The sequence below is a fragment of the Microcaecilia unicolor genome, chromosome 4 (assembly GCF_901765095.1).
Source record: "Microcaecilia unicolor chromosome 4, aMicUni1.1, whole genome shotgun sequence".
Taxonomy (NCBI): Eukaryota; Metazoa; Chordata; class Amphibia; order Gymnophiona; family Siphonopidae; genus Microcaecilia; species Microcaecilia unicolor.
This window is the reverse complement of record NC_044034.1, coordinates 76,027,068-76,052,441: the sequence shown is the minus strand read 5'-3', so window position 1 is coordinate 76,052,441 and position 25,374 is coordinate 76,027,068. Positions and strand designations below refer to the sequence as shown.

The window sequence follows — 25,374 nt, the reverse complement described above, 5'->3', positions numbered from 1 at the left end:
ATTATATAAGGGTCCCAAAAAACAACAAGGCAAGCGATCTGCAAAATCCAACGTGGAAAATAAACCAGCAGATTAATGTAATACCAAAAGGATTTTATTAGTGATACCATATCACTAATAAAATCCTTTTGATGTTATATTGATCTGCTGGTTTATTTCTCGATTATATTCTTGGTGGTGGAGCCTGACCTCTCCAGCACTGCATTACTTACTGTCAGTTCCTACTCTTTAATACACACAGGGAATGCCCCTCAATCACCAGGTCAACTTATGCACCTAATTCTATCTGCATATCAGATGAATAACTTTGTAAAAGTTCATTTTTTTGGCAGGTAAAGTACTGATTTACCTACAAAAAGGCTTGCAAAAGTAGTATCTCTAAAAAATATGTAGCCTTAAATTGCCAGACAGCCATAGCTATCCTTCAAGTGTACCTAGTTAGCTCAAAGTATAAGCTGAAGTGACTAACAAGCTAAACCGTGTGGGAGTCCTGATCAAGCCCTTGACTTGTTAATGCCCTTTAGATTCTGAAACTGTGCTATCACAGCAAAGCTGCAGTATTTGTCAACTACAATAGCACTGCTTGCGAGCTGTACACCAAAATTTGGCAGCTCCATAAAAACAGTAACAAAAAACTCTCTCTCACAATGGACATGTTAATAGAGAGGAAAAAAATGGATCTTCCCTGTTCCAGGCCTACACTTTATCAACGAAATGTTCTTAAGAAACAGTGATTAGTTTGTGTTTCTATTCAAATACCTTTCATGGGACAGGCAGCAAGCAGTGCACTTGCTTTATTATATTCTGTAAACAGCTTCTGGACTACTGATTCTTCATTTTTGGCACACGCTTCAGTCACAGTTTTCTTTAGCGTGACTGACTGCACCAATGCTGACAAAATGCAATCTAACCAGCAGAGCGCATCTTTGTTCCTCCATTGGAGAGAGAAAGGAGTTGAAACTAGCTGAGGACCAAGGATATCTTGTGCAGCTTGACAGTGAATAGTATATAGCTGAAGCCTTGGGGAATGGAGCCCTGAGTCAGAATGAACACTCTCAGGAGAAACTCCTTGAGCCACATTACAGGTGGCTGCTGTTTCCACCACTGCATTCTGTTTCGGAGGCAGTGCTGGCGCATCCGCCACTGCATTCTGTTTCGGAGGCAGTGCTGGCGCATCCGCCACTGCATTCTGTTTCGGAGGCAGTTCTGACTCATCCACCTCTGCATTCTGTTTCGGAGGCAGTGCTGACTCATCCACCACTGCATTCTGTTTCGGAGGCGGTCCTGACTCATAATGCTTATGTTGACCATCCTGTAACAAATCAAGTAAGCAGGACTCAGTTTTGCACAAGGTATTTCCATTATGTTGAGAGTCAAGATCAGTATTCAAGGTCCAGTCTGCACCAAATGAAGTATCAGTCCTGCGCTGTTTTGAACATGGTTCAAGAGATGTGGTTTCTGAGAGCCTCCTCTTCTGACTCTGTTGTTGTTGACTCTCTTCTGCCCCAGGACTGGTTATGAGAATTGGTGGTTTACCCAAAGGATAGATGCACTGAGGGGAAAAAAAAACAAAACACAGATTTTTCTTTTCTGAATGCATTATAAAAACCTGTTACAAAGCTAACATATGCACTTACTATTCATTCTTTAAGAACTATTATATACCATTCTATTAGTTTACATGCAAAGATTTCTCTAGACTTTTCCCATCTGAGGGGTAATTTTCAAACTCTTTGCAATGAGACTGCATATCCTTATTTACCCTCAAGCTTTGCAACAATTTCTAAAACAAAAGTATATTCATATAAAGTGCCAATAAATATATACACGCATATTTTTCCTTTGAAATTTGCTGCGAGTATAAAAGGATAGATGTATTTTTCAAATCTTCATAGGCTTTGCTGGAAAAACACCACCTACACAGGTACTTTTTCTCCCATGATCTAAATATACCTCAGGAATGCCTCCTCTCAGTGTGTCTAAAATTCACATGTTGGGGGACACAGTTTTAGATGATTGAGGGAGGAGAATTTTAATGTGAACAAAATGCTTTTTACCTCACTTCTTCATATCTGCATATCCCTGCATGACTATACATAGCTGTACAAAAAGGTCTGAATGTGTCCTGTAATAGTCTAGAAAGATGGCATAAGAGGAATTTTATAAAGATTCTTCCATGCATAAAGCTGGTTTTACATGCAAAGGCTCTCTCAAAAACTGCCCAGACATTTTAAGTTTCATTTTGCACTCACACCACATGTAGACATTGTCAGAGCCAGAACAGAGGTAGAATTGCAACATACCCACATCTTTTATAAAACACACAGGTATATGCAGAGTAGACACACATGTTTTTACCAACTTCCAAGCAGGTGTAAATGTGTGCATCAGTATTTGCATACTGTTGAGGGTGGTTCTGGGAGTCTCTCTCATAATGGCACATAAATGCATGTTAACTTTTTACAAAAAAGCACCTTTTTGGACTTCTCACACAGAAACTCTATCATAAAATCAGGTCCTGAATACATAGGTCCACAAAACTTCTTGTGTATTCCCCTTAATGTGTGACACAACCAACAGGAGTTGAATACTGCCTAAGCACTCAAAGTGGCAGGGAAGTATGGATTAATGAGACAAAGTCAACATGGATTCAGTGAAGGTGTGAACAAACGTGGATAAAGGTGAGCCAGTCGACATTGAGTATCTGGATTTTCAAAAGGCATTTGACAAAGCACCTCATGAAAGACTCCAGAGAAAATCGAAGAGTCATGGGATAGGAAGTAGTGTCCTATTGTGGATTAAAAGATAGAAAACAGAGAGTAGGGTTAAATGGTCAATATTCTCAATGGAGAAGGGTCTGTGCCGGGACTGCTGCTTTTTAACATATTTATAAATGATCTAGGGATGGGAGTAACTGGTGAAGTAATTAAATTTGCTGATGAAACAAAGTTATTCAAAGTTGTTAAATCGCAAAAGGATAGTGAAAAATTATAAGAGAACCTTACGAGACTGGGCATCTAAATGGCAGATGACATTTAATGTGAGCAAGTGCAAAGTGATGCACGTGGGAAAGAGGAATCCAAATTATAGCTACGCAATGCAAGGTCCCACATTAGGAGTCACCGACCAGGAAAGGGATCTAGGCATCATCGTTGATGATACGCTGAAACCGTCTGTTCAGTGTGCGGCAGAAGCAAAGAAAGAAAATAGAATGTTAGGTATTATTTATTTATTTGTTACATTTGTATCCCACATTTTCCCACCTATTTGCAGGCTCAATGTGACTTACATTGTACCGTGAAGGCGTTTGCCAACTCTGGTAGAAAAACAAATACAAAGTGAAGTTATAGTCGAATAAGGTTCATATGTTACAGATGCATTGGGAATCGTAGAGTTATATAGTGTTCATTACGAGCTTTAGTTACATTGTGTTGCAGGGTTCAGACACTTAAGTTGGGTCAGGAGGGTACGCCTTATTGAACAGGTTGGTCTTTAGTGATTTCCAGAAGTTGAAGTGGTCATACGTTGTTTTCACAGCTTTTGGTAATGCATTCCACAGTTGTGTACATATGTAGGAGAAGCTGGATGCATAAGTTGATTTGTATTTGAGTCCTTTACAGCTTAGGTAGTGGAGATTTAAATATGTACGTGTCGATACGACTGTGTATCTAGTTGGCAGGTCTATGAGTCGGTCATGAATCCCAGGGCTTCGCCATAGATAATTTTATGGACCAGGGTGCAGAACTTGAAAGCAATACTTTCTTTGATTGGGAGCCAGTGCAATTTTTCTGGGAGGGGTTTGGCGCTTTCGAATCACTTTATTCCAAATATGAGTCTGGCTGCTGTGTTTTGAGTGGTCTGAAGTTTTTTTATGAGCTGCTCTTTGCATCCCACATAGATTACATTGCAGTAGTCAGCATGGCTTAGTGCCATTGACTGTATCAGGTTGCGGAACGTTTCCCTTGGGAAGAATGGTTTCACATGTTTGAGTTTCCACATTGAGTGGAACATTTTCTTGGTTGTAGAGTTCACTTGGCTATCGAGTGTAAGGTTACGGTCGATTGTGACTCCGAGGATTTTCAGGCTATCTGAAATAGGGAGGGTGTGATCTGAGGTATTTAAATTAGTGGGTTTGTGTGTGATGTGTTGGGATGAGAGGATGAGACAGTGTATTTTTTCTGTGTTGAGTTTTAGTTGGAAAGCATTTGCCCATGAGGTCATGGTATTCATGCTGAGATTGATTTTGTTGGTGATTTCTGTCAGGTCATGTTTGAAAGGAATGTATATTGTAATGTCGTCCGCATAGATGAATGGGTTGAAACCTTGGGTGGATAGGGACTTTGCTAGTGGGGTCATCATTAAGTTGAAGAGGATTGGTGATAGTGGTGATCCTTGAGGTACTCCGCAATCTGTTTTCCACGGTGGTGATATGCGAGTTAGATTTCACTTGGTATGTTCTGGTGGATAGGAAACCCTTCATCCAACTGAGTATGTTTCCGCCAATCCCGAAGTAGTCTAGGAGTCTTAGTAGTATATTATGGTTTACCATGTCGAAAGATTAGACATGTCGAATTGGAGGAGAAGTATGCTTTTGCCTATTGCTATTTCCTGCTTGAATTTGGCGAGGAGGGTAGTTATTACTGTTTCGGTGCTGTGGAGGGGGTGAAATCCAGATTGTGATTCATGTAGTATTGAGAATTTGTTTATGTAATTAGTAAGTTGTTTGGTTACCATACTTTCCATCACTTTGACTGCTAGTGGGATGGATGCTACTGGACAATAGTTGGTGAGTTCATTTGTATTTTTCTTGATATCTTTTGGAATAGGGGTGAGTAGAATGCTACCGTTTTCCTTCAGGAAGAGACCTTGTTGGAGCATGAAGTTTAGGTGGGATGTAAGGTCTGTTATGAAGCGGTCGGGGGCGGATTTTATCAGGTAGCTGAGGCAGGTGTCCAATTTGCAGTGAGTGTTGGAGAACCTATGGATCGCATGGTTGTTTCGGTCGAGAGGAGAGCGAAGTTAGACCAGGTTCGGTCCGCTGGGTATTCTCCTGAGGTTGGGTCCATACCATTGATAAAACTTTCGATATCGGTAGTGTTCTGAGGAAGTGTGCTACGTAGTTTTACAATTTTGTCATTGAAGTATCTGGCAAGTTGGTCTGCCGTTGGGGTATCTGTGTTGGTTGTGGTGACCAAGGTAGTGTCTAGGAGTTTGTGTACGAGTTGGTATAGTTTCTTCGTGTCTTTGTATTAGGAAAGGAATGGAAAACAGAAATGAGGATGTTATAATGTCTCTATATCGCTCCATAGTGCAACCGCACCTTGAATATTGTGTTCAATTCTGGTCACTGCATCTCAAAAAAGATATAGTGGAATTAGAAAAGGTACAGAAAATGGCGACGAAAATGATAAAGGGGATGGGACGACTTCCTTATGAGGAAAGGCTAAAGCAGCTAGCGCTCTTCAGCTTGGAGAAAAGACGGCTAAGGGGAGATATGATAGAGGTCTATAAAATAATGAGTGGAGTGGAACAAGTAGACTTGAATCGCTTGTTTACTCTTTCCAAAAATACTAGGACTAGGGGGCATGCAATGAAGCTACAAAGTAGTAAATTTAAAACAAATCGGAGAAAATGTTTCTTCACTCAACATGTAATTAAACTCTGGAATTCGTTGCCAGAGACTTCAGTAAAAGCAGTTAGCTTAGCAGGAGTTTAAAAAAAACTTTGGATGGCTTCCTAAAGGAAAGGTCTGTAGACCATTATTAAAATGGACTTGGGGAAAATCCACTGCTTATTTCTAGGATAAGCAGCATAAAATGTAATGTACTTTTTTTGGGATCTTGCCAGGTACTTGTGACCTGGATTGGCCACTGTTGGAAACAGGATGCTGGGCTTGATGGACCTTCGGTCTGTCCCAGTATGGCAACTTCAGCATGTCTCCATATGACAATACTTATGTACTTATAAGGTACAAGAGCTTATAATGAAGCATCTACTAGAGATGGCCATCTGGGAGCATAATGTTCCTTGCAAAACTTCAAGAACAATTTGTAATACTGTAAATTGTTTGTGCGCCCATTTACAGCATAGCCCATCATTCTTAGTGTCACCAACCTAGACAAACCAGGAAGCCTTTTCTATGTTAATCCATGCAGTAATCTTTTCTGTCGGTAAAAGCCAATTCTCAGAGACACCAACACATCATCTTAACAACGTGCCCAAAGGAGAGGCACATCACAGATCCAAAATTATCTCTTGGGAAAATGCATCACCTGCATTTTAAAATAATGGTGGCTTTACAATAGCTCCTGTGATATTGCCACAGTTCTTTTATGTGGGTCCCAAAGAGAAAACATTTGGTAAGAGCTTCTTCAGAGTCTTTATGGCAAGATTTTATAAGTATTCTCTGGTTTGCAGTAGCACTATCAATGTTTTGTACCACCACCACCATTGCTCATCAGAAATTTCCCTTTCTGGGCTAGCTCAGGGACTCCATGGCTCCTGGTTTGATGCTGTTGAGGGTACTGCAAAGGCAGTGTTCACAGTCTATCAGTGAAAGGAATCCATGGTTGATAAGGGTGACATTTGATGGCTAAACCTGCAATCTATGATACAGGGTTCTGGAAGGAGCCCTAATGCATGAACTTGGAACTGTTCCTGTCATTTCAATACCTGACTAGAACACTGAGAGGGTGCGTCTATTAAAATAGGAGAGAAGAAAAAAAAAAAAAAAAAAAAAGAGAAAGCAAGAGGCATTAGCAGACCAAATCAACTCTACATGCTTAGTTGGTCTGATTGCTAGAGGGCCATGGGGCTGAGGCAGCACTGCATTCAGGATGATCCATGCTACCCAACCCAATATATTATAGCTCAGTGACGATGGCTTCCTGTTTTCATTTAAAGAACATCGCTGTAGTGAAACATAATGGAATAAGCACTTATACTGTGTTGTTTTTCCTACTTTATAGCTTGGAACTTATGTTCACCTGAAGATGCCGTTAAGGTGAAATGTGGCCCCACGTTGGGAACGATAATAGAGACTACAGAATTGTTTTTAAAGCACTTGTGAGCACTGACACACTGGTTTAGCGTAACAGCAGCAGCAGCACACAACAGCACAGGACTTGCCCAAGGTAAGTGATGCAGTTTGTCTTCATTGAATATTTAAATTGACAAGAGACTGTTTGTTATGCTTAGTAGCACCTAGTGAGAGAGGTAGGGCAGGTAGGTCCAGTGCTATGATGGTTTGAAGTTGTTGTGCTATAAGCTGTTACCGAGACAAATGGTAAATGGGCACAGCAACATACACTGAGTGCTGCATATTTAAAAAATAAAAAAATGTAATAGTTCTGATTATTGAGGACACTGGTGTTAATTGTGAACTACAGTTTAAGATAACAAATACCAGTTTGCAGTATTTTGAACCCTAAAGTATATTATAGTTAACATTTAATGCCAAGAAGTGTAGTGATACACTTGGGCTGCAGAAATACAAAACAGATGTACCAGATAGGAGAAGAGAGATTGGTAAGCTCGGCTCAAGAGAGGGACCTTGGGTTGATGGTGCCTGAGGATCTCAAGGTGAGGAAACAGTGCGACAAGGCGGTGGCCACAGCCAAAAGGATACCAGAAGAAGAAAGGAGGTGTTGATGCCCCTGTAGAAATCATTGGCAAGTCCCACGGAGTAGTGTTTCAGTTTTGGAGGCCGTATCGTGCTAAAGATGTAATAAAGACTTGAAGCGGTTCAAAGAAAAGCAATGAAAGTGGTATGGGGTTTGCGCAGCAAGACATAGGACGAGAGACTTGATGACCTGATGTATAACCTGGAAGAAAGGAGAAATAGGAGTGCAATGATACAGACATTCAAATATTTGAAAGGTAGTAACCTGTAAATAAACCTTTTACAGAGACAGGAAGGTGGCAGAACTAGAGGACATGAATTGAGATTGAAGGGGGGGGGGGGGGGGGCGACTAATGTCAGGAAGTATTTTTTCAATGAGAGGGTGGTAGATACCTGGAATGCCCTCACGGGAGGAGGTGGAGATGAAAAAGACAATGGAATTCACAAATGTGTGGGATAAACACAAAGTAATCCTGTTTAGAAGGAAATGGATCCAAAGAAGCTTAGAAGAGATTAGGTGGCAACACCAGTAATTGGAAAGCAAAGCCAATGCGGCAGACTTCTACAGTCTGTGCCCTGATCGTGGCTGGACATATTCAGCTTCAGAAATTGGAGAGCAAGGCCAGCACTGGGCAGACTTCTACCATCTGTGCCCTGATCACGGCTGAATAGATTTGGATGGATTGGAGTGGAGCTTTTCAGTGACATCGCTGACAACTTCTGAAGTTTTAGAACAAGGACCATGATGGGCAGGCTTCTACAGTCTATGACCTGAAAATTATAAGGACAAATCAAGATCAGTTATACATATGAAGTATTGCAAACCAAGGAGTAAGGTGAAGAAATGACACTTCCAAAAACTACAAAGGAAATGTGTCAGTCCAATTCTACGGTATTTATTGAAAGCACATCAAAAGACTCGACACAGCAGCTGTGTTTTGGCACTCAAGCGCCTGCCTCAGGAGTCTGAAAAGTAGATGTATAGGAATATGATAGTACACAGATAGGTACTTGAAATATCCAAAGTATATTGGTTAGAGAACCTTCTCGATTCACACGCAGTCTCGAAAAAGCATTCAGCAAATTGAGAAGGTTCTCTAACCAATATACCTTGGATATTTCAAGTACCTATTCCTTGGTTTGCTATACTACTGTCGTAGGGATTGGTGTGGTTGTTTTAACATCTATACATATGAAGTATCACATCATACCTTATGTAAAGAATTTATCTTGTTGGGCAGACTGGATGGACAGTATCTGCTGTCATCTACTATGTTACTATAGGGCTTATTTTCAAAACAGAAAAACATCCAAAAAGTTGCATAAATCTGCTTTTGGACATTTCTCTCACAAAAAGTCCAAACTGGTATTTTAAAAACTAATTATTAGATGGTTTTCTATGGTTTGTCAGAAGTGCGTTCAAATCACAAGGGGGCGTATTAAGAGTAGGATCTGGACGTTCCTAACACTCGGACGTTTTTCTGCCATAATGGAAAAAAAACAAAAAGTTGGACATTTTGGTCTAGACCTGTCTTATTAACGAATAAGCCTCAAAAAAGTGTCCTAAATGACCAGATGACTACTGCAGGAATAAAGGAATGACACCCGTTTACTCCTTCAGTAGTCAATGACCGACTCCCACCCCACAAAGATGTAAATGAAACAGTACATACCAGCCGCTATGACAACTTCAGATGTTATGACATTCTATTACAGCAGCAAGCAGGTTCCTGGAATAGCCTAATGGTTGGTACAGTGCATTGCAGAGAAGGTGACCCATAATCCACTCTAATTATTACACTTGTGGTGGAAAGTGTCAGCCCCCCCCCAAAACCTACTGTACACCTGCAGCCATAAGGGCTATTGTAGTGGTACATAGTTGGGTACAGTAGGTTTTTTGTGGGTTTTGAAGGGCTCACCATACAATATAAGGGGGTAATGGAGAGATGTGTACCTAAGACTTTTTATGTGAGGTCCACTGCAGTGTCCCCTAGGGTGCCCCACTGCTCTGCTGAGATACCTGTGTGGCCAGTCTACTAAGAAAGCTGACTTCTCCAACGTTCCAATGGCTTGATTTTGTGCATTTTGCACTTGGACGGTTTTATTTTGAAAATGGTCCAAAAAGATAGACGTACTAACACAAGATCTAGGAAATGGCCATTTTCAAAGAAAAAAATAGACGTTTTTTTCTACTTGATTTTTGGACGTTTTCAACAAAACGTCCAAGGTCAGATTTAGACATCATATCGAAAATGCCCCTTTATGTTACTATGTTAAATCATTTTCCTCCCTTTTCCAGCCGACAGCAAATTAATTGTTTGTATGAGCAGCATCCTGGAGTACCTGTGGGTTTTCACAAAGACAAATGGATTCGCTGAAACTGATGCGGTATGTCCGCAAAGCCCACTTCTGTCCCTTCAGTATGCAGGCTGGGCAGCAGTCTTCTGAACTTGCTCTACAGGAATCAGAACCCTAATGAAAAAAAAACACAAAATACTGCATCACTTATATTGGGCATTAATGTTTTTAAACGAAATGGGATAAACGACAAAATAGAAGGAAAGCTAAAATTGCCTTCTCTTTCACACTGCATCAGCTATACATATTTGCGTTTCACTTAATTTCTTTACTATGCAATATGTTAGAATATTCACAAATGGTTTCCTTTTAAAGGCAAAAGTGGAGCAGCAGTTTCACCACTTAAGCTTAGTTACCACGTGTGAATGACAAAAACTAGCACCACACAAAGCAACAAAAAATGAGCGTTCATAGACACCTTGTTGAAGAAATACATGCCCAGCCTGTTGACAGTGAACCATGTCTCGGCAAGTGAAAGCCATTCTGGCACCACTCCCTCCTTTCCCAGCTGAGGAACCTGCTGCAGAATGTCAGCAGGTCACAGAGCAGCAGAGAAAGTGAGAAGGTAACAGAAGGCACTAGTCTAGGCTTGTTTCATTTTTGTAACTATTTCTTGTTGCATATACCATTTACTCTATTTTTTTAATGTACTGATTTCCCACATTAAGCGGGATGGCTGCTTTTCTAAACTTTAGCCAAAAACCACTGCTAATTTTATTTTCAGTCTATGAAGACAAACGAACTTTCACAAGCCAATATAGTTCACTGCAACAGTGAATGCAGTTGGATACAAAACTAGCAGCTTACACCCAGAACAAGTTTCGCCTTTTTCATAAGATTTCCGTGGACTATTCAAATGAATTTTTAAAAGGTAAACACCAAATTGGAATCTCTACAAAAAAGTAGCAGAGAATTTAAAAAAGCAAAAAAATGTTACATAACCTCTTTGCACATATGTAGGAAAAAAAGTTTCACTGACTTTTCCCAAGAACCCCACCATGTGGAGTGTAGATATCCCTATACCAGGACCTTGTCCACACACTGAAAGCTCAGTTCCAGTCTTCGGTGAGGCCGTCATTCTGAGCCACTGGCTAACCTGAATCATGTCACTTCTAATATATCAACACCATTAACGAGTTTCCAAAGAACCCTGCAAAAAAAAAAATAAAATAAAGAAAGAAGGGAAGACAAAGCAGTTACATATAATCGTGTTTAATTAGGCAACATAAAATTATTTGATCTTTCTAGGCTATCGTATCTAATAGAAAGCCAATAGGTGGCACCTACAGGCTAGCCAGAGTGGCTCTCAATGAATTGCTGGTAGTCCCCAACAGAAAAGGTTACTGGGTACTTTCTTATCAAGACAGAGAAATGGGCAGCTGGGGTATGCAAATTAGGACTGGTTTTCAGGCTATCCACAACAAATGTTCACTGAGTATATTTCAGCACATTTCCTCTAAGAAACTGGATACTTCGCATATTTTATCTATCTTGAAAACCAAACCTATTCAAAGACATCGTGGATCAGCGTTGAAAATTTCAAGTTAGACAATGAAAGCAGAAAGTACAGTGAAATGAGTAGCAGGGCACAGAAAGGCAAAACGTATGCTATTCCTCTTCTCCTATAGCCAAGGCCTTCCAAAAGCTCAGTGCTATCTGAGCGTAATCCATCTTAAATCAAACCTAGACACTATCTCTCACCAATCATTTCTTTCCCCCTCCCCCAAGGAAGAAGAGATTCATTCTATTTCCTTAACTTAAGGTGCATAATAGTTATAGCTTTAATATGAGACCGAATAAACTTGTGATGAAGTGTCAGAAATTCATGTGCTTGGATCCCTAATTCATGCATTACCTGGAGCAACTCATAATATTACTCGGATCTTCTGGGAGCAACTGTTTGGTTGTCCCTTCAATGGCACGAGTTTGTCACATAATCTATCATGAGACAGCTTTTTGCTGTTGTGCCCCCTCACTTCAGAATAATCTTTGGCCAAATGTGCGATCCATCTCTTCTGAGCCCAAATTCAAGACTGCATTGAAGACTTGGCTTTTTAGGACGGCTTTTGAATCTTTAGTTAGATGAGTGCTAATCTCCTCCCCCCATTCAGTTTTACTCTTCTCCTGCTTTTCTTCCCTCTCAGGCCTAGTGTGTTCAGTTATTTGTATCCAGTGCATTTTATCTAGCAAAAAAGGTGCCGGTACTCCAATGCACAAGCACATGGAGTGGAGGAGTGGCCTAGCGGTTAGGGTGGTGGACTTTGGACCTGGGAAACTGAGGAACTGAGTTTGATTCCCGGCACAGGCAGCTCCTTGTGACTCTGGGCAAGTCACTTAACCCTCCATTGCCCGCCGCATTGAGCCTGCCATGAGTGGGAAAGCGCGGGGTACAAATGTAACAAAAAAAAAATGCTAGGCCACCCTTCAGGGGTGGGGTGATCACTGAAGGACCCACCCCACAATAGCCAGGGTTCCTGCAACCAGTCACAGAATCTATGACAAGGAAGAATTGGTGTATAGAGCCTGAGCTCTTCCATTAAAACTTGCAATCCATGGATCAATTTTAGCAGACAATGAAAAAGGTGCCGGTACTCAGTACCCCCTCAAAAAAAAGCCCTGTTTGTATCTCAGTTTATGAGATAGTGAGGTAATGAATGCTCTAATCACTACCTGTCTGAAAACCACTAGATTAAATTTAAATCTTTACCTTCACATTTGTAACCTTGTCATACTGAAAGGTATAAATGGCATATATGTGCAATAATAACAGGGTCATCCCATGCCAATTCAACCAAAATTAGGAAACCTCCCCGCCTCAACCCTCCAACCCCTGCCTCCTTTTCTGAAATCACTGAAGAGGAAACTACACATCTTATTTCCTCCTCGAAACTAACTACCTGTTCCTCTGATCCTATTCCCACCCATCTACTTAATACTATCTCTCCTACTGTCATCCCTTTTATCTGTCATATCCTCAATCTTTCACTGTCCACTGCGACTGTTCCTGATGCCATCAAACATGCAGTAGTCACACCACTCCTTCAAAAACCTTCATTGGACCCTACCTGTCCTTCCAACTATCGCCCCATCTCCCTCCTCCCTTTCCTATACAAGATACTTGAATGTGCTGTTCACTGCCGTTGTCTTGACTTTCTTTCATCTCAAGCTATTCTTGATCCACTTCAATCTGGCTTTCGCCCCCTTCATTCAACTGAAACAGCGCTTGCTAAAGTCTCCAATGATCTGTTCCTGGCCAGATCCAAAGGTCTCTATTCTATCCTCATCCTTCTCAATCTATCTGCTGCTTTTGACACTGTTGATCACTGCCTACTCCTTGATACGCTATCCTCACTTGGATTTCAGGGCTCTGTTCTTTCCTGGTTTTCTTCTCATCTCTAGTGGATCCTTCTCTACTTCTACCCCACTGTCAGTTGGTATACCTCAGGGATCTGTCATGGGACCCCTTCTTTTCTCCATCTATACTTCTTCCCTTGGTACTCTGATCTAATCCCATGGTTTTCAGTATCATCTTTACGCTGATGACTCCCAGATATACCTCTCCACACCAGAAATCTCAGCCGAAATCCAGGCCAAAGTATCAGCCTGATATTGCTGCCTGGATGTCTCAGCGCCATCTGAAACTAAACATGACCAAGACTGAGCTTCTCATCTTTCCCCCTAAACCAACCTCTCCTCCTCCCCCATTCTCTATTTCTGTGGATAACACTCTTATCCTTCCTTTCTCATCAGCTCGTAACCTTGGGGCAGGGGTGTGCTGGTAAATTTTTAACAACAGGCTCTTCCTCCGGACATAGCCAGCTCTGCAGTTGGAAGGGCCAGAGGTGGCCGGGGGGGGGGGGGGGGGGGGGGAGCAACACTTGCCTCTCTCTCCTCCCTCCCTTCGTGCGGGCACGCTAGGCATACCTTTGCTGGCAGCCAATAAATGGACTGCCACCACTCCCAATGTCTTGCTCTGAGCAGCATGCTGGAACTTCTCTCACATGCTTGAGAAGTCCCAGCCTGCTGGCCAGGGCTGGAAACAAGGAGTGGGGAGCAGCAGTAGTCTATTTACTTGGCTGGCAGGGCTCAGCATCCCCACCAGCAAAGTAAAAGATAATTCAGCAGGCGGCCCAAGCCCACATTTTGGGAGCCAGTAGTTAAAGTAGCCATGGAGGGCCCTACTTTAACAACCGGCTCCCAAAATTCTTAAAAACTTAACAATCGGCTCTTGCGAGCCTGTGAGAGCCTGCTCCAGCACACCACTCCCTTGGGGTCACCTTCGACTCCTCCCTCTCCTTCTCTGCACATATTCAGAAGACTGCTAAAAACTGTCATATAATGTCACCAAAATTCGCCCTTTCCTTTCTGAGCACACTACCAGAACTCTCATCCACACTCTTATCACCTCTCGCTTAGACTATTGCAACTTGCTTCTCACAGGTCTCCCACTTAGCCATCTCTCTCCTCTTCAATCTGTTCAAAATTCTGCTGCACGACTAATATTCCGCCATCTCTCTCCTCTTCAATCTGTTCAAAATTCTGCTGCTCGACTAATATTCCGCCATCTCTCTCCTCTTCAATCTGTTCAAAATTCTGCTGCACGACTAATATTCCGCCAGTGTCGTTATGCTCATATTAGCCCTCTCCTCAAGTCACTTCACTGGCTTCCTATCCGTTTCCGCCCACAGTTCAAACTCCTCTTATTGACCTATAAGTGCATTCACTCTGCAGCTCCTCAGTACCTCTCCACTCTCATCTCTCTCTACATTCCTCCCCGGGAACTCCGCTCACTGGGTAAATCTCTCTTATCTGCACCCTTCTCCTCCACTGCTAACTCCAGACTCTGTTCCTTTTATCTTGCTGCACCATATGCCTGGAATAGACTTCCTAAGCTGGTACGCCAAGCTCCATCTCTGGCCGTCTTCAAATCTAAGCTAAAAGCCCATCTTTTTGATGCTGCTTTTAACTCCTAATCCTTACTCACTTGTTCACAACCCTTATTTTATCATCCTCACTTTAATATTCCCTTATCTCTTGTTTGTCCTGTTTGTCTGTCCTAATTAGATTGTAAACTCTGTCGCGCAGGGACTGTCTCTTCATGTTCAATTGTACAGTACTGCGTACATCTAGTAGCGCTTTAGAAATGATAAGTAGTAGTAAGTAGTAGCCTCACCATTTCAGAAATTGATAATCTACTAGAATGGAAACCAATATCTATATAATAATTTGTAACTCTGCTTTCCTGGATGGATGGCTGGCTTTTTAACAGCATGCTGACGTCAGCTCGCCTCCAGCGTTCCCTTCCCTCTCAGTGTCCCGCCCTCACGCAAAGACACAATGACTTCAGAGGAGGGCAGGACACTAAGAGGGAAGGCTGGAGGCGACGTGAGCCAACCCTGCCGCTGCTGTGACCTCAGGTAAGATGAACGGCGTAAAGGCAGGGTGGCAGGAAGGACAAAGTCACTGGCCATGGAGGGAAGAATCGCTGAACATGGATGGGAAGGCAGGGCAGAGGCGAATCGATGGACATGGATGGGAGGCGAGGGGAGAATCACAGGACACGGATGGGAGGGCAGAGCACAGGACAATCGCTGGACATAGAGGGAAGGACAGAATCGTTGGACATGGAGGGCAGGGGACAGACGATAGCCTTGCTAGTGTACGTTTCATTTTTTTAGCAAAACAGGATTTTTTGCTTGTATGAGATGAAAAACTGCAAACAGTCACACTTCTATCTTAAACAGTTTTTGAGATATCAGCTTTTTATCCAACAGGGGGTTGGCACCTTTTAGGTCTTAATAACTCTGCCATTAAGTTTCCTACAGCTGTGAAATTTGTGCCACTTCTTCAAAATTTTGTGTAGATTCAGAAACTGCAACCCATTTTGAACTGGGACGTATGGTTTCTGAGATATTAATGGTCAAAAATGGGATTTTATTGAATCTTGTGTAACAAAATGCCACTTTCAGCAAACCACTGTGCAAAAGATATTAAAGAAAAGCTTTCATATTTTATGTTAAGTAGCACTGGGTAAAATGAGTAATGTGTGTTAATTTTGTGCAACTGCAAGCTATAGTTTTCTATCATAACAACATAAGAATAGCCATACTGGATCACACCAATAGTCCATCTAGCCCAGTATTCTGCTTCCAACAGTGGTCAATCCAGGTCACAAGTTCCTGGAAGACACCCAATTATTAGCAATGTTCCATGCTACCAGTCCCGGGGCAAGCAGTGGCTTCCCCCATGTCCATTTCAATAACAGACTATGGACTTTTTCTCCAGGAACTTGTCCACACCTTTTTTTTTAAACCCAGATACACTAACAGCTGTTACCATATCCTCTGGCAGTGAGTTCCAGAGCTTAACTATTCTTTTAGTGAAAAAAATATTTCCTCCTATTTGTTTTAAAAGTATATCCATATAATTTCATTGAGTGTCCCCTGGTCTTTGTACTTTTTGAAAGAGTGAAACATCAATTCACTTTTGCCCGTTCTACACTACTCAGGATTTTATAGACCTCAATCATATCCCCCCTCAGCCGTCTCTTCCAAGCTGCTCTTTTACCTTTCCTCATATGAGAGAAGTTCCATCCCCTTTACCATTTTGGTCGCTTTTCTTTAAACCTTTGCTAATTCCGCTATATCTTTGAGATACAGCAACCAGAACTGAATGCAATAGTCAAGGTGATGTCGCACCATGGAGCAATACAAAGGCATTATAATATTCTTGGTCTTATTCCGCATCCCTTTCTTAATAATTCCTAGCATTCTGTTTGCTTTTTTTGGCTGCCACCGCACACTAAGCAGAAGATTTCAGCATACTATCTACAATGACACCTAAATGTGGGGGAGTAGCCTAATGGTTAGTGTAGCAGCCTGCCCTGGGGAATGACGTTCAATTCCCACTGCAGATCCTTGTGACTCTGGGCAAGTCGCTTAACCCTCCATTGTCCCAAGTACAAAATAAATACCCGTATGTAATATATAAACTGCTTTGACTGTAACCACAGAAAAGCAGTATATCAAATCCCATCCCTTTTCTTGAGTGCCGACTCCTAAGGTAGACCCTAGCATCAGGTAACTATGATTTGGATTACTCTTCCCAATGTGCATCACTTTGCATTTGTCCACATTAAATTTCATCTGCCATTTGGATGCCCAGTCTTCCAATTTCATAAGGTCTTCCTGCAATTTTTCATAATCCACGAGTTTTGACACCTTTGAATAATTTTGTATCATCTGCATATTTAATCACCTCACTTGTCATACCAATCTCCACATCATTTATAAATATGTTAAAAAGAACCGGTCCCAATGCAAATCCCTGTGGCACGCCACTATTCACCCTCCTCCATTGCAAAAAATGGCAATTTAACCCTAGCTTCTGTTTTTTGTCCAATAACCAATTCTTAATCCACAGGAGGACATTGCCTCCTATCCCATGGACTTTTTAATTTTCTCAAGAATCTTTCATGAGGAACTTTGTCAAAAGCTTTCTGAAATCTAGATACACTACATCAACCAGCTCATCTTTATCAACATCTTCGAAGAAATGAAGCAAGTTGGTGAGGTAAGACTCCCATGCTGACTCTGTCCCATTAAACCATGTTTGTCTATGTGTTCCATAATTTTATTGTTTATAATATTTTCCATTACTTTGCCTGGCATTGAAGTCAGGCTTACCAGTCTGTAATTTTCCTTATCACCCTTGGAATCCTTTTTAAAAATTGTCATTACACTGGCCACCCTCCAAATCTTCAGGTATTATGAACGACTTTTAATGAAAGGTTACAGATCACTAACAGTACATCAGCAATTTCATGTTTGAGTTCTTTCAGTACCCTGGGGTGTATACCATCCAGTCCAGGTGATTTACCACTCTAACTTCTCGATTTGGCTCAGTGCATCTTTCAGGTTCACCCGCTTCGTCACCCTGTTGAACAGAACCAATATGGAGTCTAACTGAAATGTTTACATCCAATGAGAATACCTGGACACAGGTCACATGATTACATCTGTGCCAAGCATCTCATTTGTCATAATTTCATATTTGTCAAGCTCTCAATGGCTAGAAACTTTGTTGGCTTGACCCATCTGCCAATCCAAAGACACTAGTAATAATTTCTTTACTCATAGAAACTTTAAATAGTTCACCTGTCAAATATTTAGAAATTATTGAAAGTCTTTAGACAACAGACGTACAGACCTGTGCAACTTAGACAAAATAGTCTTGGACCTTTTGTACAAAACGTGGTCTGGGAGAATTGTATGATTTATATTTTAAAAGAGCTAAATTATGACTAAATATCATAAAATTTCATCTAAATATTGCATAAAAACAAGTTCACTTAATTTAAGCAACCAATGCTAGAATGTTTACAGTTACTCATGATGCGCATATAGTTTTGTGTGATGACCTTTGGCTCATAAGATTAACATATAAAGCCTAAGAGAAGCAAAATGAAAGTGGCATCAAATGAAAGGATTTTTCTTGCACTTTCAAATGATGTAGAACTTGTTTTTATACTACCTGTCCCACATGATGAAAACTGCCTCCTTTGTGGACTCACAGAGTATGACAATTTTCAGTGAGGCAACTATAGAGTCCAGCTGCATAAAAGTAACACATAGTGCTCAATTTAACCAGTGCTACTAATAGATAAATATGAAAGCGTTTCCTTTAATATCATTGGCACAGTGGTTTGCTGAAAGTGGCATTTTGTTACACGAGATTCAATAAAATCCCATTTTTGACTATCAAAATGTCAGAAACCCAGCTCAAAATGGGTTGCAGAAAATTCTGAATAAGTGGTGCAAATTTCACAACTGTAGGACACTTAATGGCAGAGTTATTAAGACCTAAAAGGTGCCCAAACTTTCAGTCAGCAATGAATTGTGCTGACCCCCCCCCCCCCCCCCCCCGGATAAAAAGCCAATAGCTCGAAAACCGTTGAAGATAGAAGCCTAAAATGTTGCAATTTTCCATCTTATTTATTGGTCTCCATTCAGGTAGATCATCAAATTTTGAAATGGTCAGGACAGGACCATTGGTTGAATTGACATGGAATCACCCACTATATATATCTTATATCTGAATAGTTTCCCATGATCTCTTGACATCTGACCCTAACAGTATCTACCTGAAAGCAAGAAAGCCTAGCTTTTCTCTAAACAGTAAATAGGACATGATCACAAACAATGTATGCATGCTGCATTTTCTTCCTATTAGGAAGCACTAATAGCGATAAGGACTTAAAAATTTTAATTTTAGAATTGCAAGGATACCAAACTTTCACCCATCCTCAATGAAATCTAATCTATACCCACCCGTACCTGCTAAGATCCATTCCATCCCCACCTGTACCCGCAGGAGTCAATGCTATTATTTACTCGCTCACAGTCCTCTGTTTCCTTCCTACTCCAACAACCTCCCATAGTTTTATGGATGGTATTCACTATTCAACTAATGAGCATTCAAAGCCTCATTCTGGTGCTCCAACTGCCTCTCACAGTGCATTCCAAACCTCATTCTGGACTCACCAAAGAAGATTTTGCCTACATACCCGCAGGAATCCCACAACAACTTCTTTCATCCCCACTGGAATCCTGTGGCAACTTCTTCCATACCTGCGGTAATCTCTATTCCTATGCAGTTCTCTATTTAGAATAGAAATCTGAATACAGAAAACTTATCCCCAAATTCTAAACAACATATTAAGATTGTGTCAACAAGTGAGTGTGTCTACTCAAAATAGCACAATGATAGCAAACTGCTCTTTACTCACTAAACAGTACAGTACACAACAGAGAGTGTAATACCTGGTCCTGGCATCAATAAAAGAAAACCCTGAAACCTGCTAGAAGATATGTTTCAACAGCTGGACCAAGGTTGACTTTTGTACCACAAAGGAGACTAGGGCATTATCCAGGTATTTCTAAACCAGTGCTTATCAAATCATTTTTGTGGCCATGACCCCATAGATTGCAGCCAAATAAAACTATGTGACTCCTGGAGGTACAGAATAATGTGGTACCTATGGAGAGCCCACCCAGGTCTGTCAAGCTTCTTTTGAGTTGTGGTTCACTGCCTTTTTTTTTTTTTTTTTTACTTTACAAACAATTTATCAAGAACTGCAATCCTAAAAACTGAACACTTTCAAAATTACCTAGACCTCTTTTCCAAGACTGCTGTGTTCAAATTGCTAGGCTCTTCTAATATTATGCTCACCATTCTACAACTTATTCTGCACATGGCACTATACAACGATATTTTTTTTCTCTATTAAAAAAGAAATGATCCAAACTAGCTAGATCCACGCAATTCCCAGTTCCTAAATATGACAACAGACAAGTACTGAGGAGCCCAATTTATTTCATTTAACAATGCTGCAGATCTTGGTGACCACAGGTTTCCCCCTTTCACTTCTCCTAAGCTAAGGATTTTCTGAGATTATTCCAGGTTTACTTAAATTCTACTACTTTGTTTGCCACCACAACTTCCACTGAAAGTCAGACCACCTGTAAACATAACAGACATGTTTAAATGGAGGAGTGACCTAGTGATTAAGAGCAGCAGGCTAAGAGCAGCAGGCTAAGGATTAGGGAAGCAAAGTCCCTTTGCTGCTGCTGCTGCTACTTACTATACCAAGACAAGAACAGCTGGGATAAAGCGCAAGCATGGCACAGGAATTCAGCACAGGTAGCCACCAATACATACCCAAAATACAAGGATATGCCCTTCACAGAAGTCACAATACCATGTTTAAAAGGCCATTCACTTTCTATTCCTGTAGGAATTATGCACACATTTATCTAAATAATATAACTATGTCTGAATAGTAATTTAAATTTCCAAACAGAAAAATCTGTACTCAGCGATACAAAATTTTACAGTTTATTGTGCAGCATTAGTGCACCATAGGTAGGGCTGCTGGCATTCAGTTATTTTTATTTCCAGCAATCCACTGAAACCAAGTAGAGATCTAAGTCTCAGGCAGTGTCGACTTACTGCAGCGATGCTGTAGCATAACTACAAATGTCAACAGTTGAAAAAAAAAGTTGGTGGCCTGCAACTGCTTTTGGCTCTGCAAAGTGTCAAATGAAAATATACAAAATCCAAAGGCCCTAATCATAAGGCCGTCTATATCATTCCCCCCCCCCCCCCCCAACACGGTCATGCTCCCTGAAACATTCTCTAGGAGCTCATTTTTCCTCCCCCACCTTCCCGCATTTACCTCCTCCAGTTCTTCACTCCTCACTATACACCCACATACCCAGACTTTCAGATCATCTGCCCCCTACATTCAACCCCCTTATTCCACCCAGGAAAAGGATCTAGGTGTGATCATTGATAATAGGGATAGGACTTCCCTTTGAGGAAAGGCTAAAGCGGCTAGGGCTCTTCAGCTTGGAGAAGAGACAGCTGAGGGGAGATATGATGTGATTAAGTAGTAAATTTAGAATAAACCAGAGAAAATATTTCTTAACTCAATGTGTATGTGTAATTAAACGCTAGAATTTGTTGCCAGAGAATGTGGTAAAAGCAGTTAGCTTGGCAGGGTTTAAAAAGGCTTAGAGAATTTCCTGAAAGAAAAGTCTATAAGCCATTATTAAGATAGACTTGGGAAAATCCACTGCTTATTTCCAGGATAAGCAGCATAAAATCTGTTTTACTGTTTTGGAATCTTGTCAGGTACTTGTGACCTGGATTGGCCACTGCTGGAAAACAGGATACTGGGCTTGATGGACCTTCAGTCTGTCCCAATATGGCAATGCTTATGTTCTCCCTTATCCCTGCCATGTGCCCCCTTTTTACCTGTTGTCCATGACTCAGCACCCCTCCCCCACACGAACAACTCCTGCCCCATCTCTTCTAGCACAATTATCCCTTCTACACATCCACTATTGCCTCCAACTCTGCCCCCTCCCCCACCATTTTATTATCTTCTTCTACTACTACTACTACTACTATAAATCGTTTCTAGGTGTATCTGTACCCCTTTTCCTTTTCTATCTGCTTGCTTATTTGTCGTTTCTTTCCTTTTCTGTATGTTTTTAGTTTTGTACACTGATCTGCTCAGGCAGCTAGGGCGGTTAAGCAAATTTAATAAACTATAACTATAAATTATATATCCCTGTCTCCTCCAACTCACCTCCTCTCAAACAGGCCACATTATCCACTGACTACAACCCTCCATACACACACACACACACACACACACACACACACACAATTCCTTACTTCCTTGTCTCACCAGTAAGTCCTTCCCCAGTTTCTCTTTCCAAACTTTCTCTCCTGTTGACCTCCCAGCACTTATTATACCACACTAGTAAAACATGCCTGTTTCTGGAGCAAATGAAACGGGCGCTAGCAAGGTTTTCCTCCCGAACCCACCCCTCCCTACCCACCCCTTTGGCGTTGTGAAGCCACTGACCGCCATTGCTCCGCACCTCATCAACGCATGCCACCTTCATCTCCTGAGTCGTGAAGCCACTGACGCCATTGCTCCGCCCTCGCTCTGTGACGCCATTGCTCCGCCCTTGACGTCATCACGTTTGATGCGAGGGCGGGGCCCACAGACAGTGATTTTGGTGGCTTCACCACCACGAACCCTTCGAACCCGAAGGAAGTGACACTGACGTCAGTGTCCTCAGAACGTTGAGGGTGAGTTTTATTATATAAGATGGTGAGTGAAATGCAGCTGGTACCGCAGCCTCCCTGCACCACACACCTCTTGCAGAGTGCTGTGGTGCTCGAAATCCTGACCTAATCTCAGTCTCTCAAGAACAGCACAGGATTTCAGCGCCAGAAGAACTCTGCAAGAGCTGCATAGTAAAGAAATGCAGTGGCACAGTTCCACCTCCCACAGCAATTCTGCATTGCACAGCATTACCACAACAACAAAGGGCTAATTGTTCCCAATGTCTGCAACAGTAACACTACATGAGGAAGCAAAAGAGGTAATTTTATAACAGGATGTTTATGCTCCGAATAACACAGTAACAGTTGTCAGATAAAGACCTGGATCATCTAGTCTTCACAGTAAGGTGGCTAGAGTTGTACCCGGTGCTCCATGGAGAACATGCTGTTTACCTCCTCTGTGCCTCTGTTTAGGGTTGTACCAGCTGCACCATGCAAGTTATACCACTATGCCCTTTTGAAGTGTGAAAGTCACAGCCCCCCCCCCCCCCCCCCCCCAAAAGGCATCTATTTTATAAATGTCAGCATAAGCTCTCCAATCTGGTCCCTGCACAACTATACACCTCTCCAAAATAGGTGTAAATTTGTGTGTATATGCTATGGAGCTTTAAAGAAAAAGAAAAATCCACCGTGCTAGTAGCTTCCGGTGTGGTAATGCTGATAAAGCCCATTCACTTAGAATGGGCTTTGTTGGCATTGCCACATGGCTTGATAAAAGAGGCCCTATGTTTGCACTTTGGTATTTCATAAAGTACACATTATATAGCTCAACTTAGTCTACGCTCAATCCACATCTGTGATTTTTCAGCACATAAGACCATACAATTTTATAATTTATTTATTTGAACTTAGCTCACACCTTTTTTAGTAGTCCTGGTGAGTTACAATCAAACACACTAGGAATTTTCCTGCCCCTAGAAGGCTTATAATCTAAGGGGGTCTTTTACTAAGGTGCAATAGCATTTTTAGCTCGCACTACAAATCAGCTGGCACAAGGGCCAGTGGTAGGGACTCTGGCACTACCTGCAAACTATCAGTCAGTTTCAGTATCTCCTTTCTCTCTTCTCCGTCCCCCATTTTCCCAGCCAATTATTCTTCCACTTTACCTTCCCCCACCCCTGTTCCGGCATCTCCTCTCTTTGAACCCTTCACCCCCCCCCCCCCTCCTGTCCAGCGTCTCTCTGCCTTGCCTAACGCAAAAATGTCTTTTTCTAAGAAGAGGGTTTCCGTCACTGAGGAGCGATTCAAACATGCCACCTTTGGCCTCCTCGGCACTTTCCCTCTGCTGCTGTCCACCCCACCTCTGATTAACTGCCTGGGCAGTTTGAATCGCTCCCACACCAGAAACCCTCTAGTTAGAAAAAAACACTAAGTTAGAGTAGGCAACGGAGATGCTAGAGGGGGTAGACACACGGGAAAGATACGCTAGCCCAGCGTGCACCGCTTCTGGCACCCCCTTGCTATGCATATCCTACTTACTGCATTCCGTGGGCACTGATGCCCATTATCTTCCTATCGGCATCTCACAGCACCTTGGTAAAAGACCCCCTAAGAGACAGACACTCAAAATTATCGCCGACATTAACATGGGATCAATGACAGGTTTGCGCACATTATTGTGCGCTGAATGCTAAAAGGGTTTAAGCATAGGTTTTAACCTCACAAACCACATTAAAATGCATGATAATTCAGTCATTACCCACCCAACTGCCATTCTAAAAAAACAAAAAACAAACCTTAATTCCAGGTCTGGGGCAGCATAAAAGGGTTGGCTGAGAGGAGTGTCTAGTGAAGAGGTTTTCAACCCAGGCTGAAAAACTTTGATCTAGCGGCACCGCCTTCTCTCCCTCCAACCCGACCACACTGCCCCGGACTGCTTCCTGCCCCGGCCTCCCTCCCTCTCCTCGATATTCCCTTCCCCTAATATTAAAAAAAAATAATATTCTGATGGTTCGGTGGTTCACCCAACCCCCCCCCCCCCACCCCCACCCCCACCCCCACCCCACCAGGCACAAAAAAAAAAAAGATTGACCAGCTTGTCAAGTGGCCCTCCGCAATTGCCGAGCAGTCTAGCGAAAGCCCACCCCCTACATTGTATGAGGCTAGAGTGATGCCCACTCACTCCTGCCACTAGGTGCTGTCATCTTCAAAACAGTGGCACTGTACCCTGGGATGCACTGGATGGGGCCTACCATATAAGTAGTTTCTCACTTATATGGTAGATAGGATGCACTGTGCAGGGCACCACCATGTTGAAGATAATGGCACCCGTCGCAAGTGTGATCGCTCCTGCCTTATATGGGGTAAGGGTGGTAGGCTTCTGCTAAACCACCAGGGCTTTTGAGGTGTCACTCGACCACCATAGCATTGTTTTTGCACCTGGGCAGGGGGAGCTACTGGACCAACAGGACATTTTTTTTTGCACCTGGGCAACATCATGACCACCAAGATATATTTTTAAATGTCTGGGGATAAAGGGGGGGGTGTCAAGTATGTGGGGCCAGAGTGAGTGCCATTAGACAGCAGAGATATGTTTTGGGGGGATCAATTATATGGGGCCGGAGCGGGTGCCACTATATAGCAGGTATGTTGGGGGGGGGCAGTAAGGGACTGATTAATGCTTGTATTTTTTTTTTTTTGGGGGGGGGGGTCAACTTTCCTCTCTGTGTTTAAGCCAATCACCAATCAGGCAC

The 25,374-nt window shown here is 42.2% G+C and overlaps 1 protein-coding gene across 2 annotated transcripts in view; it reads right to left on the bottom strand.

Annotated features, from left to right (window-relative positions):
* The window catches only part of USPL1 (ubiquitin specific peptidase like 1), an 88,700-nt gene that overhangs the window by 62,393 nt on the left and 933 nt on the right, over positions 1 to 25,374 (bottom strand). Inside the window, exons 2-4 of one of the 2 annotated variants that reach the window (XM_030200360.1) lie at positions 10,959 to 11,129; positions 9,965 to 10,093; positions 760 to 1,552 (exon numbers count right to left, since the gene is read on the bottom strand). In XM_030200360.1, coding sequence (XP_030056220.1) covers positions 760 to 1,552; positions 9,965 to 10,093; positions 10,959 to 11,084 — 1,048 coding nt within the window. In that variant the 5' untranslated portion in view covers positions 11,085 to 11,129. Of the gene's footprint in view, positions 1 to 759; positions 1,553 to 9,964; positions 10,094 to 10,958; positions 12,139 to 25,374 lie in introns of those variants that run through there. The other variant, XM_030200361.1, reaches the window with a different exon arrangement.